The sequence below is a fragment of the Cuculus canorus genome, chromosome 9 (assembly GCF_017976375.1).
Source record: "Cuculus canorus isolate bCucCan1 chromosome 9, bCucCan1.pri, whole genome shotgun sequence".
NCBI classification, from domain to species: Eukaryota; Metazoa; Chordata; class Aves; order Cuculiformes; family Cuculidae; genus Cuculus; species Cuculus canorus.
The window spans coordinates 12,481,662-12,500,302 of NC_071409.1; the positions used below are offsets into that span (position 1 = coordinate 12,481,662).

Here is an 18,641-nt window from a genome sequence, read left to right on the forward strand (position 1 = left end):
ACAAATGATAAAAATTCATATATGAATTAACAAATAAATTTCAGAATAGCATAATGTAAAATACACTGTAATTATATTTCTATGCTGATTTGTAACAAGCAAGTACCTTTAACTTCCTCTGATGAATTCCCTTGTCATCTCTTTGCAGCACCAGTTTTCTTAATTCTTTGTTCTCCTTCTCTAATCGTTCAAGCATTCTTTGGTATTTGAGCTACAAAACAGCCATACAAATATACTCTTGTAATTATGAAAAGAGTGCACTCACATAAGTTTTACCTATGAAAAACATTATCTTTCAGGCTAGTCTTGAAAATATATAAACACATGCACAGTAAAAGCACTTAAAAGCTTCTTTACTAGAAATTATGTTTCTTACATTAAAGGATTAAAATGCAACTCCTTAATAAGTAAACTAATCTCCTTTCTGAAGAAAATGTGCCATTTAAACACACAAGGTATCAAAAGACAGTAGCACTGAAGTTATAGAAGAGAACTATAGAATGTTACTAGCATGCATAAAACCCAGCATATCACCATTGTATTTAGGCAACATCCTTGGGCTAACTTCACATTTCACGAATAGATAGCATTGAAGGCAAGGAACGTATTTTTAGAAAATATGATTACACATTTGCCCTATTGTTACACTCCCCTCTTGTACTGTTTGTCACTGTCCAAGACAGACTAGACTAGACTGACCTTTGGTCTGCCCCAACATTCAACTCCGTATTGATAAACTCAAAAGGCAGAAAAACCCAGTGCATTTTTACCAAATATCTTATATTTCCGGTGGTTTTGTCTAGTATGTCTGAGTCTGCTGCACATAAACCTCTACTTAAGTCATCAAGAACTCAGAAAAACTACCTGAGTGCGTAAAAGTTCTTCTTGAAGTTGATCAATCTTCTCTTTGTCAGAAACCTACAGAGAAAAAGAATCACGGCTACTAACACATTGTTTAGTTTATTCACTGCAAGCAACCAAATCACAAACTGAAAGCTTCATTCCACAGAAGATAATCGACTTTACATGCATTTTAGAGCAAGTAAGATTCCTCACATAGCACTGGAGATTTAACACTGATGGAAAGTTCCATCTGCAACCAGGAGGATCACATCAAAAGGTGTCTGAATTCCAGTACATGCAAATGCAAAAATGAACCCTTCAAGACTTAATACTAGGAAAGCAGGCCCAGGAAAAAACAAAATTCTATATGCTGCTCATTGTTTTCTGGCCACTGTCCTGAATGTAATTTTAGTACTCAAACTTACAGGACCTCATACGTTTGTTTCCTGAATTAGCATGATCTTAATGGGATACAATAATTAAAACACTTGCTTGATAGAGAAATTACTTTCTGGTGAGTATTCACTAGTTCTGAATCTTCAAGGGGATTCTTGTTTCATATTTGTTTTTCAGAATTATAATACTAAACATGAACGTCTAACTTCATATACTGTAGTTTGTCAAGACAATCTTGAAGGGTTATTTTGAAATTATTTAAATTACATTAAAAACAGAAAAAATTAGGATATTATAATACAAAATATTTTGAAGTTCAAGGAATACATGAAATAAGATCAGGTAATCACAGCCATTCTTAGTCCAATATTATTAAAATAGGTTCATCAAGAAGTAATAAACTGTTGTTCCAGACAATCCCTTTTTAATAACATAAAGGCAAAAGCATAAATGGTGCAATACAAATTCGTATGATGTAAATATTTACAAACAACAAAATCTAATGGTTGACTGAAAAATATTTAGAAAAAATTATGCTCTACTGAACGATTGATAAAGCTCCTAATAAAGCCCATGTGACATTTACAAACCAAGTTAGCTTCATATCAGAAAGAGCAAAGTACCTAACATGCAGGACAGCTGTCATTTAGACGCAAATCAATTTAGTTACTATAATTTCAGACCAGTTGTTACAGATCAAACAAGAAAAAAAGTCCAGTTATTGACAGTGACTGAAATTATTTAGCTATTAAACCAGTATATACAGGATTATGCCTGCACTTTACAGAAAGCAATCCACACTGACACTTCCATCTATATACATTTATTTTGTTATTCATAAACAGCAAAGAGGAAGTGCTGCAGCTTGTCTTCCTTTTGATTTCTCTTAATTAGTTCGATGACTGCAGAAGTGCATCAGAAATGGGGTTAGTTTAGGATACAGACAACTTTATGCGTGCAGCCACAAGGTGGTATAACAAACATTTACATACACACACACACTTCAAACATTTTGGAAACATAAGGGGAAAATAAAAACAGAAGGGCAAACAGAGAGGTGTGGAGTCAGAAGCAGCAAAAAAATAAGGGAAAACCAGGAAAAAGCGTTTCCACTCACTGCAAGTTTTCATAGCAGTTAACACTGCCCCCTCTTGGCTCTTAAGCTGTACCTGAATGTGCTCCTGGGGCCTAGATGCACCTTTGAAGCACATACTTAGAGACAGATTGCCTCTAACCCTGTGAGCACTTTCTTCTATATACAGTATACTTGAGTGAAACACATTAAGCAAAAATACTGCACACAGGTACCTGTTGCAAGATTTGAAACGAAGAATTATCTAGCACTAGATGATTAATTCTATCAAGGACAATAGGGTAACTTACGAAAAAGTAAACAGCTCTAGAAGGAGGTATATACTTCAGCTTTTGCTTCAGGGGTGCTTTGAACCTTAGTACTTGCAGTATTTTGAACATGTAATTCCCAATATTGCTAAAAATGTTTAAGTTGCAAATAAAAAGCTACCTATCATACCAACCTGAAGTACTAAGAGTCACTACTTACACTCAGAAAAAAATAAGGAATCAACTATTTAAGTACACCTAGGCAGGCACATTTGCTTAACCCAGATCAGCATGGTTTATACATCAAGACTTCTCATTCTTTCCCCATTGCCACTATAAAGTTATGGGAAATGAAAAACCGTATGGTCATTTTTAATCAAGGGTTCCTCATTTGCACAAAGATGCAGATACATGTTTATCAAGATTACCAGAAGCTCTTTACAGAGTTACTAATTTTGCACAGCCTTGCTTTCCAACAATCTTTGTTACATAATGTATAAAAATGAGGATATGCCTCTGAAAACTCAGTGCCTTTGAAACCACAGTTACAGGTTTTGTATTATTATCTAACCAGACAATATCCTCATATCAAGACATTAAAGAAAACAGGCTATCTTCTCCTTCAATTTGCTTCAAGCAAAAAGATCAGCGTGACAAACAAGACGCATTCCTTGTCATTAGGCATTTATGCCAAACAGCACACTTAAATGCTGAATTAAAACTTTTTATTTGCAAGGGCAGTTAGACTTTCAGAACTCAGGGAACACAGATTACATGCCTTGGAGGACAGAGTAACATTTACAAGGATAGCCCTTACAGCTACTGGGAATTGTAGAACTCGTTGCAAGAAAGCACTAAAAAGGTAGAATTTCAATCAGAAAGAAATGTAATATCAAGCTCATTTTTTTTCTTGATTGCATTTGAGGCTGATACATTTTTATAGTTCTAATATTGTACTGCCTTTACAGTATTTTTTTTCATTTTCATATATTTTATTATAAACTTTTAAGATACTACTCCACACCCCAACTCTCTCAAACCCTTACAGGCTGATGGAGTTACTTTTGATAAAAGAAAAAAGGTAACTGAACAAATAAAGATGTCTTCAGTGGTCTACTCCCTGCTCTTCTATTGAAATATACAACTAGAAGAGAATGAATGAACTAATAACCAAAGACAGAATACATAAGCATTATTTTAAATCCACACAGAATATTAACTAAATAAATTTGAAGAATGAAATATGAGGAAAACTTGCCTTTCACCATCTTTTTTTTTTTTTAATTAAAGGAAGATAACTAGTTTAGAGTAGCCAGGGGTTGTAACTCTAAACTGTAAAAAAAAATATGGCAAGATGGGAAGAAAGTAAAATATTTAAATTTAAAATGCTACTGTAGTTTCAGAGAACAGTGATTTCCTCTGTTCATGCAGTAAGACACAGACAATTGCAGCTATGCAAATATGTATAAGAGTTGAATTCACATTTACTGTATCCCTTTTTATCTTTAGATGTACAGAAGATTAAGTTCTGTGTCCCATACTCAATTCTAAAGCTGCTGAAAAATTTGAGTAATCAGAAAGACTTTTTCAGGGGCACAGATGTAGCCAACAAAGCAATGCGGTTAGGAATTATGGGTAGTAACAGATTAGACAACTAAAATAATCCAAATTTAGGAAGCATTTTCAATTAATCTCAGCCATATAATAATAAAATGATCAGAGCTTATATTAAAATGTGCAGATGTTCAACAATCACAGTATGTCAGTATAAACTGTGCTTTAAGCAGGAAAACAAATAATGGGATTCCTTTGATTAATATACATTAGAGGCTATTAACAGCAGTGTTTAATCATCTGTGCAAAACTGTTTCTAAAGAAGCTGCTGTCATTTTCAGATTTTTAACAGTATAAACCAGGACAAAACATTCCCAGACATATACTGCCTGTAAACTGCTATACTTTTACAAGATAGAGCTACCACAAGCAAACAACAGTAGAGAAAACAGACTTGACATTTACTCACATACTTTGCTTAACTGCCTTTCTAATGTATGAACTCTAAAGAACAGTTTTTTATAGAGGCAAGCAACAGACAACTTCAAAGTGACAAAGTGAAGTTGGCTGTAATAATGATTTCAGCCCATGATTTAATTAGATTTTTCCAGCTGCAATGCAGAAGGCTGAAGTATTTGATTAGTGTGAATATAGTACAGAGTTTCCCTTAAACCATCACCTTTCGCTTCTGCTGGGAAGAGCCCATGTTATATTGTCCAGCGGCTCTGCGTGCTTCCTCTTCGTGCTGCTGGATTTGTTGTTGTAACAGAATGAGTTCACCAAGCAGGCCCTGCCATGAGTTTATAATAAAAACGAGAGGAAAAATTTGGGGTGTAAGGAGAACAAAGTTAAACCAACAGGCATGACAAAGACAGATGAAAAACAGGTATGAACGGGTCAGATCAAACAAAAGTGAAATTTCATTACCAAAATCTCTTGATAGCTGGCTGGGAGTGAATACCACCAGCAAACCCATGCATTTTGCAAATCCACATAGAACAAAACAAATATTTAGCTACGTTTTATAATTATATTCAACTTTTAATTAAGCATTTAAACCTTGAAAAAAATCAGCTATGCTGGCTTTAAAACATTCTCACAGGTTTCAGCTAATTTCAATCATTCACACCAGAAGTCCTTAACTATCAGCATTTTTCAACAACTTAACCACATGTGTATTTAAAGAGTGTTTTGGATATTCAACAAAAAGTTGTGCACAACAGCTAACAGGCTCAACTTTGTCAGTAACATAAAAGTTCCCATTTTGTTCTTACTCTCAGCAGTGCACTGTTCATAGAAAGATGATTTTGCCTGCTATTCAACTTTCTCAAACTAGGAGAAACAAAATAGTTTCTAGAGCAAAAAGATAGAAAAAGCCTCCTCTCCACTCCTGTGACACACTGCAGTTTAAATTCACGCGGTCATAATCCTTTCTGATCACAAAATCCGTGCAACTCAATGCTTATTCCTTTACTTATTCAGCATTTCCACGAAGCAGCTTCTCTTCTCCCTGCATACCAAATATTCCTGTAAAGGTAAGCTGGTTTTCAAAACTGTTTTAGAGGTGCTTCTTGCACTTTACATATAATTTATCTCAGAAAATGTAGACAAAAGTATTAATGAACTATTAAAATAAAGCTCTTTTAAAAAAGTATTACAGCACCTTCTAAGGAAACTGAACTTTGGTGTAAGAATTTGAGCCATCTAACATCAAGTTACACATTTGTTTCATGAAATACACACACAGGCATGTACACATAAGGAGCAACAATGCAGGAGAGAACAGATAAAAGAAGAGACAATCAAATGGCCAAATGTAAACACTTGTTAAATAACGATTTGCATAAAATAGTAAGAATAGAAAAACCTTCACATTTGTATTTTACTGGACCACTAAGATTCATTAAATTTCTGCATTTCCAGACTAGCAAATGAATTAAAGCTGCGTGAAGAACTTGGGCAAAGCAAAAGATAAAATTTCTATACAACAACAAGGAGAGACAGCCACACAGACCCCTTTAAACATTATGCTACGGGTCAAGAGAATATGAGAAAAAACACTGAACAAAACCTGCCATGAAGACTTTTTAGCAGTTAACGGGAAGTGTAGCAAATGCTTTAAGTCACTAAACCTAACTATCTAAAGTACAATCACTTTTTCTAGGACAGCTGGTCCATGTGACTCTTTACTATAACGTATGAAAAGCACTTTTCAGCTACAGTCACCCCATTCACCAAAATACTGAAGTAAAAAATAGTGATGTAAAAGTCTTTTCAATAACACTTTCTTCTTTATATATAATCAGTCAATAATCTTATTTCATTTATTTTCTATTTCTTACTTCATACATTGAATTAAAAAAAAAAATTTTAAAAGTATCAAGAACCTTAAATAGCACGAAACTAAACACAAAGCACCCAGGCTGGTAGAAACAAGAACACAAACAGGAAAGTTCACATCTCTGTCATTGGACACTACCACTGTTCCCCCCAATCAATCATTCCAGTGTAAATCTATTTGTTTTAAACAATTTTATCTAGTAAAATCAAAACTGATCAATCAATGATCGGGATTTCAAAAAGTTGTTAACAATCATTCCATTATTATTTTCATCATCAAAGAGAAAATTATGGGAACCTTATTATTTAACTAGAAAGAAGGAACAAATCAAAGGAGAATGTTAAAAAAAAAAAAAAAGAGATCGAAGTCAAGCAATATTCCTTGCTAAAGCCTCTTCTCCACTTTCCAGCAGTAGCAAAGAGCTGTAGAATTACTATGCTGCCTCTTACACCGACTGAAGGTGACCCTGTGCTGGCTGAGCAAGGGAGTCTACACGCTGCCAAATCTTCAACAGTGCACCAGGTTCTTCAAGGCATGACATTTTATCAAAGTACCAAAGGCAGAGAAAGGACTGTGTGGTTGGTTGTGAATTATTTATCTGGCTTTTAAGTCCCACATCAATACCGAAGTCACATTTTTCACACTCACTCCAATTACAGCTATAACCACTACAAATTTTCTTTAAAAAAAAAAAAAAATCAGGCTCAGCTTTGGAATTTATTTGCTTTAATAGGAAGCTGAAACTCTTTATGAATTTTTTTTTTGAGACAGACAACAGCTCGAGATAATTTTCTAAGGAGGTAATACTACTGTTTCAATTGCAAGCCTGAACTAGTACATATAACATATATACAGTAGTAAAACATTATAAATAACTTCTGTCCTCTTTCTCCAAGAAGAAAATTTCTTATTTAATCCAAGTAGAAATAGATTTAAAACTACATTTATTTAAATTACTTATCTGAACGCTCTAGTAATTTTAATTCTCTTTTAAAAAAAAATTGCATCTTTGGTATTAAATAAGAGATTACAAGATCAACACATTAGTTGGCATGAAGTAACACAACCTGATTTGATGTTTGGGACAACGTAACTCAAAGTTATCTTTCAAATCTACTGGTTTCGCACTCATTCTACAGCAGGTTTTTAGAGACTCATCTGAGGACTATACCAAATAACAGTTCTACTGAACATTCTTCCAAATGAGGAATCCCTAGATTCTTTTACCAGTAACTCATCTTTTCACAATGAAACAAAGAAAATGAGCCCATCAGACACGTTTAATACCATGCCACAGCACTTTATGCATCCATACAATCACAATTCTTAAACTAGTATTGGCTGGCAGTGGAAAGCATTGAATGAAAAAAAGGCCACCTAATCCATTGTCTTGAAAACAGTAATTTTGCTTGCTAATAGACTGATCATGCTTTGTTAGTATCCATATGTGTCCTGTTTGAAAATTGATCTTATTAATTAGCAAGCCAACATTTTCTAAGCATAAAATATTGGATATGACTGGTGTACCAAAAATTAGTAATTCAGACTACATTTTCTAAATCACACTAATTTGATATGGCTTGATACTTTCCATAACACAAAGTTTTGTTGGCAACATTAAAATACAGTTGCCACTGTATCTGAAAAAAACCATCAACAATAACAAATATTAGTGATATTGCTGGTATTCAGTAAAAATCTCAGTTAATTTAGTTAATGAAGACAATAAACTAGGATGGCCACTTCTTCACAAATCAACAGTATTTTTTATGTTTTAAAGAGGGAAACCTGTGCCAAGCAGTCACTAAAGAGAGAATAAAACAATATATATAGACTGCTTATTGATAAAGGGGAAACAAAAATTAACTTAATTCTCATATAGAAATCCACTGTTCTAGAGGGAAAAAAAAAAGCAATGAAAGTGAGCTTTGTACAGGTTTCACTATATATTGCCATGCAGAATTAATGTAGAATAAATGTATACATGCCTGCATCCACAGAAATGTCTTATGTAAGAGCCCCAGTTATAGTTCAGACACTTCCATTTGCAAAAATAAATACATAACCATTTACAAATTCCCTGTTGTACACCATCTTCCATTTTTTTGAAATATTTTTTTAAAATATACACAGGAAAAAATGAGCAATGTTACAATTCAGGGATTCAACAGAAATAAGATCTACTACTCACAAAACCAAAATGTTAAAATTTACCTTCTTTACTTCAAGGAAAAAAAAAGACTAAAACTTTCAGTTATTAAGATACAGTAACACTTTTTTCCAGAAACAAAAAAGTTTGACGTAGGCTTTATCTAAATAAATAAGTAAACTGTGAAAATGTCAACAGAATTGAGGGTGCAAGCAGATATGCTTGAAAATAAGTATAAAAGCCTAAATCAACTTCAGTAATAAGCTATAAGCTCAAGAGGCACTGAGAACATGCCCTGAAAAATTGCAAATGCACACAAAATATCTAAAATTACATTCTTATTACAAACCAATTTTTTCAGGAAAGCAATTCCTGAAGATTACTATGACTGCCTTATAGATTCCTTACACCAAACTGTTCATCATCATTATGTTTACATATTAAAACCAACAATGCACACTCATAATTTTCTATAACGAATTCTATACAAGCTACTTCAAATAAACAGCTGCAAGTAGTCATTGAAGCACTTAAAAAAACGTTACCTGTTGTCAAGACATTTTTAGTTTTGCAAGGGAGTAATTACCTTTTTGTACTGTTTGTCATTGTCATATCCCTGGTCAGTAGCTCTGAATGCCGTTTCTCCTGGAGAACCTAGGACATAATTACAGAAATTCATTATAACATGCAAGAGGCACTTAAAAATTCTCCAAGTACACACACTGTAAAATTAGTTTCAACCCCTATGTATTATTTATTCAATAATCTTTGAAGCACCTATTAAAAAATGATTCACCTTAAGAAACTGAAAAAGAAATTAAGTTTAAAACTCATCTGAAAATTTTATATCTCATTTGTGACTCCAGCGAGTTATATCACAAGGGATTAGGCCGCTTCAGTTATACACTAAGGTTCTGAAAACATCGTAAAATTAATATGTTTCTGATAAACATGAATTGATAAGACAAAGTCCACTGGTACTACTGCAGCAAGTTTAAAAAAATATTCTTTCCTATTGTAATGACATAGGTTTTCAAAACAAGCTTCTGTAAAACGCCCAAAATAAAAAGCATCTGCTAAGGACTGTGGGAGAGAAATAACTATTCATTTTCACAGGGGAGGATCCAATTTTTCCAAACATTTGTAATTCAATATTAAATTGCTGTAAATAGTTGTATTTACACCGATTTTCACTCCTCTTAGGAAAGTAGTGTTTTAAGAGTTTGCTTTAAAGAGGCAGGTTAAGGGCAGGAAAAAGGGCTTTTACACACCTAACAACAGAAGTAGATCAGAAGCTCCTATGACTTCACTAACCAAACTGTAACCTGTGAAGAATCAGCAGAAGAGGGTGAAATAAAAATTATAAATACAAAACAAAAGGCAAAACAAAGATGAGGGATCTTTGCCTCATTTGGAGGACCACACAATCAAAACTGGCAACTATGCCCATGTGAGTATGATAACAAATAACAGGTTGCACCTGACAATACCAGTCAATAACACCACAATTTTAAACAGCCAAAATACAAAGGACATTGTAATTTGTCACTCTGTTAACTTGATCCCTACTTAGCTGCTTGCTGAGTTTTTAAGATTAATGGAGTAGTTCCGCCACTGACAGTATTTTAAGAAAATGAAAAGTACACTTCTTATACACACTTATATGCAAGTATTTTCAAACACACCAAAAGCAATGACTAACACCTTACAGATATAATCTTTCATAAATACACATTTATGTGGCTCAATAATTCTTAAGGTATAACAGGAATAATCTTGCATTTCTTTACAAGAACTGGGTGAAATTTTGAGCCATGCTCATTAGCAAGTCAGATAGGATGATCAAATCAATCATTTTTAGTTTTAAAAATTCCACCAACCAGAAATGACTTAGATAAGTCTCCCAAAACATAAAAGCCATTAAGCCTACCACTGCCTGCATACACTGAAGCAACAAACCACGTGTTTGTCTTTTGTTAAGCATTTAGAACTCCTACCTACTCCTTTGAAATTCAGCCCCTACATAAGCTAAATCTTCAAGCAAGTCCTGGAGTTGTGTCCAGATTGAAATCATTCAACCCAAAAGAATACCTTTGTTACAAATCCCTTATTTCATATGCTTTTAACATTAAGAATCAGCATTGTCAATAATCCAACTACTCTCTCCTGTAACAGCTCTGGTAAAGCTGCAGTAAAGCTGCGGTACTGTTACTGTCCAGTGTCACTCTTACCTTCTCCAAATTCCAGCTAGACATGTCCAGCTTCTACGACTCACTGAAGCAATCCAGCTTTCAATCTGTTTGTTTGGAGTTGTGCAAGAATTCTAGTTCTGTATTCAATTTCACATTTTGTTTCTCTGTACTTGCTACTAGAATTCTTGCTTTTAAAAATACATTACACTTACCTGTGTACATAACACTTTCAGATGAGGTATTCAATGAAAGGATCCACTTTCTTTCAGTGTCTAAAGACATATCTGTAATCTCATGTTGTAATACCTTATGTTTTCGAAATTAAAAATAAGCTGAAAAATTATTCTCACCAGGAGAAAAAAATCCTTTCAGTGCAGCGAAGCTCTCTCCAATCCTGTCAAAGTCAGGCAGAAGTTTGGCAAGGTCATCTGCATCAGGAAGGGCTTTGATAAGTTTTTCTAGGAAAACAGTACAACAGCTAATGAGTAGGGATTTTTCCCATTATTTTAGTGAACAAAAATGGCATAGGCTGCAAAATATAGCAGCTGTTTCAGGACATGGCTTTTTTCTCCCCCACCCCCTAATAAAGCGAATGTACCTCCCTTCATTAGTGTTGGGAAAGATTATCTGAAAAACCCATCGCTTTTTTAGACTTTGAACTTGCTGATAAGTTGGTTGCCTCAAGTACTACAACGTATCCCTGCATTTCACACATCATTCTCTCACATACTTTGTAGAGGATGTTTTTAAGTCACATGACACTAACTAGACTAATTTCTTCTGTACTAAGAGAAGCTTATTTTTTAATTTCATAAATAAGCTGATTTTGTAACCCTTTAAAAACCCAAAACTTACAGCTTTAAAGTATTATAAAACTGTTGTGTCCACTACCAATAAAAACAAGAAAACATCTGTCTCTAAAATTATCTATGCAATGCATTGCACATACAAACAGCAAAATATTCATGGATTTTTATTTTTTTGAAAAAAAAAACCACTACCTTACTACCCTGCATATATAAGAGGAAACTCTGTGCTCGTTTTTCAGATTTATATCTTTCATCTGAAAATATGAAAAAAAAAACCCACTGTAACCAGAAGGTTCAGGAAAACAGAGTGTATGTTTTTCATTTTCTTCTGTATCTTCAAGGTAATTTAAGTAGGTAGGTTTGCTACTCTGCATTGGTCTTTTACTTATCTATATATACTTATGTTTTAATTGTGTCATTCAAATAGAAAGAAAGATCTTCGCACATAATACTATCAAAACCTGTTCGAGTTTCCTGAATCACACTGCAACTCTCCTTTCAATAATACGATTATATGGCCACATGAAAGGGCCAAGAATATGCTCAAATGAAAGGATGAATTGTGGAATATCAATGCTAAACAATGCTTAATTTCTTTCTGCAAACACAGCCATTTAACTACTTCGGTAAGATACACACCAAACTTCAATAACACAATTTCACTCAAATTTCTGCTATAAACTGGAGAGAGGCACTGAGGACCCACGCTACTACATTTAGGATGTATGTATGCATTTAAGTATGTATGCCTTCAGAGAATAACATTTTAGCTTTTGTGATACCGAAGTCAATATGTTCATCAAGCTCCCAAATGAAGTCAGGAACAATCCACTTATATTCATCGAGATCTGGCATCATGTCCTTCCACTGATCATATGTCTAATACAAAAAGGGAAAAAATACAGTAAAAATAAAAAAATAAATTTATGCAGAGAAGCATAGGAGCAATCTATTGAAAAGTAATACCTACATATAAAACATACTAATCCACCATCTCTTGGATATGAATACTACTACTTTGGAACTTCTAAGATCTACACTAGTTCTCTAAACAATCTGTTTTCCATATTCAGTCATCTTTAGCTAATCAAACAATCATATCTCAGATTTTTGTGGACATACCAAGTACTATTTTTCTGATGTATGTAACAACAAAACCAAAATGCATAAAATAGTTTCCACAGATAAATACCTTCTTAGCCGTATAACCACCACCAACAGCAGATCCTAGTATAAGGTAGCGGATTTTGAGAAGCCTTGATGCTAGTCTAGCTAGCCAAAAGTTCCTGTGGAACTGGTATCCATATTTTACATTTAAAAGTTTTGTTTTGCGTAGGGGAAGACGATTTAGAGAAGAGAACAGCTGAATGGATATCCTTAATGGACGTCTTTGAAATTTTGAACTTGGATAGCAGGGATGATGTATACTTCGGGAAACAAGATGTAAGTTTTGAAGTGGTGATTTTCTTTTTATTCCATAGCTGCTATTTGCTAGACTCCGGCAGATGACACTAAAAGAAAGAAAGAAGAACTAAGTAGCAGATTTGGTCAACATACCATTAACTGATCAACCTTTAAGAAGCAATGTACACGACGTTTTAGCTGTTTACAGATAAATTAGAGTATTATTCTGCATATTCAATTCCCAGCCATCATTTTATTTTCCTGGTAGTAACCAGGAAAATAAACAGCTCTAAGTATTGCTAATGGACATAGCATTTCTAGCGATTACAGAAATAAAATTTTAAATACAACTTCTCAAGTCTGTTATAAATTAAACTTAACTTCCACACTGGATTAAGGCAAGAAACAGGTCTATGGTAAAACACAGTTTGGGCAAACAGGAGCTTAAGAGTACACAGAAGATCAACTATGATCAACTTAGAACATAAATGAAAACTTTACAGTTTGGCATGTCTTGCTATTCAAACTGAGCCTTTGGAGAATACTAAGTTTGCAGAGGGTTTTCAAACTTAAAAGAACCAATATACAGACAAAATTCCTTGCAAAATATACTTGTCCTTTCTAGGCAAAGCAGATTCTCCTTTGGAGCTGAAGCACATACTCAATGACATCTTTCTGTTCCTTTCACTTTAATATTCTGCATTTTTAGGATTACAGCATTATTCTTTTGTCTTAGGACACGCATAGACAAGGTTATTTCTGGAGATGGCTGCACTATATTTGTTGAAGACTTCAGTAAACTAATTTAGATTTATGCAAGACGGAAAATTCCAGTCTGAAAGATTTAACTCTGAAAACCTAGCTCATGAAAAGCCACAAAAGCCAAATGTTAAAACACAGGAACCTTATTAATCCTGCCTACGTTAAAACAAACACTTAAGTTACTGTAATTGAAAGTATACAAGGAGATTTATTCTACCTGCATACTTGAACATTTTGAGGTAGTTTTGCCAGTTCAGGGAAAAGACAACTGGAAAAAGTAATTTCCTCTGTAACTTTTTAGTCTTCATATCAGAATGGTTAATATAAAATAATTTACTGTGTGCAAAATACAAGTGAAGTTACAGTTATTGAAATTTACGATCGTGTCTTAATGCTTTTTTCCAAAATTTTCAACATTATCAAGTACATTTACTTATGAGGGGGATAAATAAAAAAGTGCTTCACATCATTGAAAAGGCAAATTATTCATCCCGTAATCCTAAATCATTTAGAATTAACAGAGAATAAGTGAATCATACAAAATGGAAAACATCACAGCTTTTTCTAATAACATGCTCTATAACCTGTATAGTTCTTTGCCTTGAGATTTTATGTAGCAGAGATGATATTATCTAAGGCAGGCATATTCTTAACATCCAAAGAAGTGGAAGACTTTTTTTTTTATAACAGCACTTTTGACCCTGAAATTGAGCTTTTGGAAGATTAATTTAAAATCAGTATTATGTGAACACAGACACTTTTCTCTCTCAAAGGACCAATTCTCCTGGTGAGTTATGTTAGGAATTTCATTTAGTGTAATGGAAAGCTTAAAAACCAAAATTCCACTGTCTGTCATTAAAGTCCTCAATCATAAAAGTCACTATGATTTTGAAGGGTACCCTCTTGCTGCTATACTAAACTATCTAGAAGGCTGTGCCTTTGCAACAAACTTGGTATCTAAAAAGATAATAACAAGCAGGAGCAGAATAATCCCTGAAGTGTCTCCTTTTTGACATGAAATTACAAGAGGCTTAGTTAGACAGGACAGACAGTACCAATAGAAAAGTGGCTACATAACAATAATAGAAGTGTCACCCAGTTTTAACCCCCCTGCCATGGGCAGGGACACCTCCCACTAGAATCACACTGCTCAAGGCCCCATCCAATCTGGCCTTGAACAGTTCCAGGGAGGGGGCATCCACAATCTCCCCGGGCAACCTGGGCCAATGCCACACCACCCTCATAGTGAAGAATTTGTTCCTAATGTCCAATCTAAATCTTCCCCCTTCCAATTTAAAGCCAACCCTCCTTGCCCTGTCACTACATCCCCTTGTAAAAAGTCCCTCCCCAGCTTTCCTGTAGGCCCCTTTCAGGTACTAGAAGGGCGCTATAAGGTCTCCCTGAAGCCTTCTCTTCTCCAGGTTGAGCAACCCAAACTATCTCAGCCTGTCCTCATAGCAGAGGTGCTCCAGCCCTCTGATCATCTTTGTAGCCCTCCTCTGGACCCGTTCTAACAGCTCTATATCCTTCTTATGCTGAGGATCCAGAACAGGACACAATATTCCAGGTGGGGTCTCAAGAGAGAGGAATAGAGGGGCAGAATCACCTCCCTCAACCTGCTGGCTACGCTTCTTTTGACATAGCCCAGGATACAGTTGGCCTTCTGGGCTGTGAGCGCTCATTGGCGGCTCACATCAAGCTTCTCATCAAGCTGCACCGAGTCCTTCTCCAGAGGACTGCTCCAAATCGCTTTGTCCCCCAACATGCATTGAAATCGTGGACTGCCTGCACCCAGGCACAGGACCTTGCACTGGGCCTTGTTGAGCCTAATAGGGTTCGTGTAACGGAACGCTGAAAAACAATGAGGAAAACAGAGGAGCTATTGGGAAGGACCAAGGTCTGGGCACGAAGACGGCCTGAAACATCGCGGAGGGGAGGCTGGGAATGTGAGACGCAGCTCCCTTCCACCTCGCACCTTCAGGCGAAATGAAGGGCAGGAAATTTCCCCGCCTGGGAGTAGCCGCCCCACTGTAGCAGCCTCAGGCTCGCCCCGCGGCCTTCGCAGCCACCACCTCGCACTCAACGCCCCCCCCGGGCAACCCCTGCTCGGCCGGGGCGGGTGCCACAGCCAGCCCCGCGCCGGGGCGAGGCCCGCGGCTCTAGCGGCCGCTCACCCCGCTGGGCCCGCCCCGCTCACCAAGCCGCCGCCGCCCGTGTCCGCCACATCCTGAGGGCCGGAAGGGGCGCGGAGGGGCCGCAGGCAGCGCGGCCGCCGCGCCCCGGGCTCCCGCGAGAAGGGCAGCCAGCGCCCGGCTCACAGCGCTGCCGCCGCTTCCGGGCGCCGCGCCTTGCGCCACCGCCCCGGCTGGAAACCGTAACCCCGGCGCAATAGTTCCGGGTGCGGCGTCGGGGAGCGGCTTTGAGGGCGCACGGCGGGGCGGGGGCTGTGGCAGCTGCCGGGGTGGGCACTGCGAGCCGGTCGGGGTCGTGTCCCGGCTGCCCCTGCCCGGGCTGCGCCTGCCCCGGCTCCTCCTGCCCCGGCTCCCCCTGCCCCGGCCGGTGCCGCAAATGCCGGCAATAAACCGTCCGAGACTCATTCTGGAGTTCGGAAAGCGAGCATCCTTTATCAGCTAAGGCATTTCCTACCTCTCTGGGCAATTTAGATAATGTTTCACTACCCTCAGCGACAAAAAAAATCTTCTTAATGTAGTAGTGTAAACTTCTCCTCTTTTAGTTCAAAACCATTACCCCTTGTCCTATTGCTACAGGCCCTGTTAAAAGGTTTTTCCCCATCTTTCTTATAAGACCCCTTTAAGTATTGAAAGGCCATAATAAGTCCTCCTTGGAGTCTTCTGCACGTCGAACAACCCCGCCTCTCTCAGCCTCTCTTCATAAGGCAGGTGTTCCAAGCCTTTTGGTGGCCCTCCTCTGGACCTCCTCCCACAGGCTCACATCTTCCCTGTGCTGTGGGCTCCAGAGCTGGATGCAGTATTCCAGGTGTGGTCTCATCAGAGCGAAGGGATGGAATCACCTCCCTCAACCTGCTGGCAACGCTTCTTTTGATGCAGCTCAGGATACCGATGATATACGATACTGATACTCCATAGGGTGATACTCCATAGGGCATGATAAGCATACAGCTTTCTCTTTCTAAACTAATATGTAATTCTTGCCTTGAACAGTAGAGGGCATCAAATAACTGAAGGTTCTGCTCTAGCTCCCTTAGAGATGTTTCCTGCAGGAGAAAGTGAACCTGCTTCAGAAAATGAAAACTTCCACCGTCGTCATTGGTTCTGGATTAACAGATTTTGCTGGAATATTGTGATAGGTTGACAAACTATGAAAATAATTAATGTTTTACACCTTTAATTTGTTTTTCTTTGTTTCGAGTTGTGAAGATATAAATCTCCCTAATAAGGGTGTTCTGTATGAGCAAAAGTTGTCAGTAAGAGCTGGACCAAGCCTATGAATAGCAAATAGATTGGATGAGCTTTCATTCTTCCCTGGAGACCTAGGTTTGGTGGGATATTCTGCATGCAGCTCACCTGTCTTCTCTGTGAAAGGGCAGCCAAGGACATCTACTGCACCACAGCCTTCTACAGACACCAGAAAGAGCAAGGCTAGCACGTGGGGAAGCAGCAAAAGCTGACCAGGCAGAAATCATGTGTGGCACTCCTGTTTTCCACCCCTGGCACCTCCCAAAACAATGAGTCATTTCCCGAAATTATCAGCCTGCCCTGGAAAATGTACCTGTGCAGTTGTTTCCTGTCTTTTATGGCTTCTAGTTTTCTCATATCATCAGGTTTATCAGAAATAGACTTTATTGCATTTTTAATTTTTAATTGAAAATTTGATTCTCGTGTAATAACTGGAGTTCCTGTAGCTGGGTCTCAGAAGAACAAAATGAAAAGTTGAGTGGCTCAAAGCTAGCCTGAGTTGCAGTGGGAGAAGAAAGGGATAATACTGAAATGGGGGTGTGGACCCATTTATCTTGTAGCAACAAATCACATCTGTGTTATAACCCTTATATCCTTATCTTTTTAGCCTCTGGTCTGGGTTCCTTTTGAAAGTGTGCTAGGTGCCAAGACCAAACAGCTTAACTCCAAACTAAAATGCTTGTCACAAGCATTTTACAAACATACCCGTCTCTGTGCTGTGCATAAATGAACACCTGGTTTGCAGGTCTGTGCCTGGCTCACATTATTAGCTATGGGCAACTCTTCTCGTATTCATCAGCCTACCTTCTCTTCTCTTCTCTTCTCTTCTCTTCTCTTCTCTTCTCTTCTCTTCTCTTCTCTTCTCTTCTCTTCTCTTCTCTTCTCTTCTCCCAGCATTTCTCCCATTTCAGTTTCTCCAAGCTTGCACACTGCTGGATAGGCAGCAGTTTTGCCCGGTGCTTGAGGAGTTTGGGACTTGTACAAGTCATAGAATCATGGAATCATAGAATCACTAGGTTGTAAAGGACCCACTGGATCATCGAGTCCAACCATTCCTAGCAATCCCTAAACCATGCCCCTCAGCACCTCATCCACCTGTCCCTTAAACACCTCCAGGGAAGGTGACTCAACCACCTCCCTGGGCAGCCTGTTCCAGTGAATGGAGTCCATACCACATGGAAGTCAAATGCTAATGGACAGGAACTAACTTAGTACCTCTTGGTCTGTTTCAGTCACTCTAGAAATAGTACTTTAATTCCCTTAATGTATTTGCTGGAAGACCATGCTTAGATTCCTGACCTCATTCCTAAAATATTAGGTGTGCAACTTCTTAAAAAGCAGCAAAGGACAAGGAAATAATAATGAGAATGAGAATGAATCACAAGACTAATAAACAAATGCAGCCCCAAAGTA

The 18,641-nt window shown here is 37.3% G+C and overlaps 1 protein-coding gene across 4 annotated transcripts in view; it reads right to left on the reverse strand.

Moving 5' to 3' along the window:
• Positions 1 to 16,152, reverse strand: part of OPA1 (OPA1 mitochondrial dynamin like GTPase) — a 56,108-nt gene extending 39,956 nt beyond the window's left edge. The window contains exons 1-9 of one of the 4 annotated variants that reach the window (XM_054074295.1): positions 15,989 to 16,152; positions 12,818 to 13,136; positions 12,408 to 12,504; positions 11,167 to 11,274; positions 9,896 to 9,949; positions 9,211 to 9,278; positions 4,814 to 4,924; positions 865 to 918; positions 107 to 211 (exon numbers count right to left, since the gene is read on the reverse strand). In XM_054074295.1, coding sequence (XP_053930270.1) covers positions 107 to 211; positions 865 to 918; positions 4,814 to 4,924; positions 9,211 to 9,278; positions 9,896 to 9,949; positions 11,167 to 11,274; positions 12,408 to 12,504; positions 12,818 to 13,136; positions 15,989 to 16,017 — 945 coding nt within the window. In that variant the 5' untranslated portion in view covers positions 16,018 to 16,152. The remainder of the gene's footprint in view (positions 1 to 106; positions 212 to 864; positions 919 to 4,813; positions 4,925 to 9,210; positions 9,279 to 9,895; positions 9,950 to 11,166; positions 11,275 to 12,407; positions 12,505 to 12,817; positions 13,137 to 15,988) is intronic. The other 3 variants (XM_054074297.1, XM_054074296.1, XM_054074298.1) reach the window with 3 other exon arrangements.
• Between the last annotated feature and the right edge of the window lie 2,489 nt (positions 16,153 to 18,641).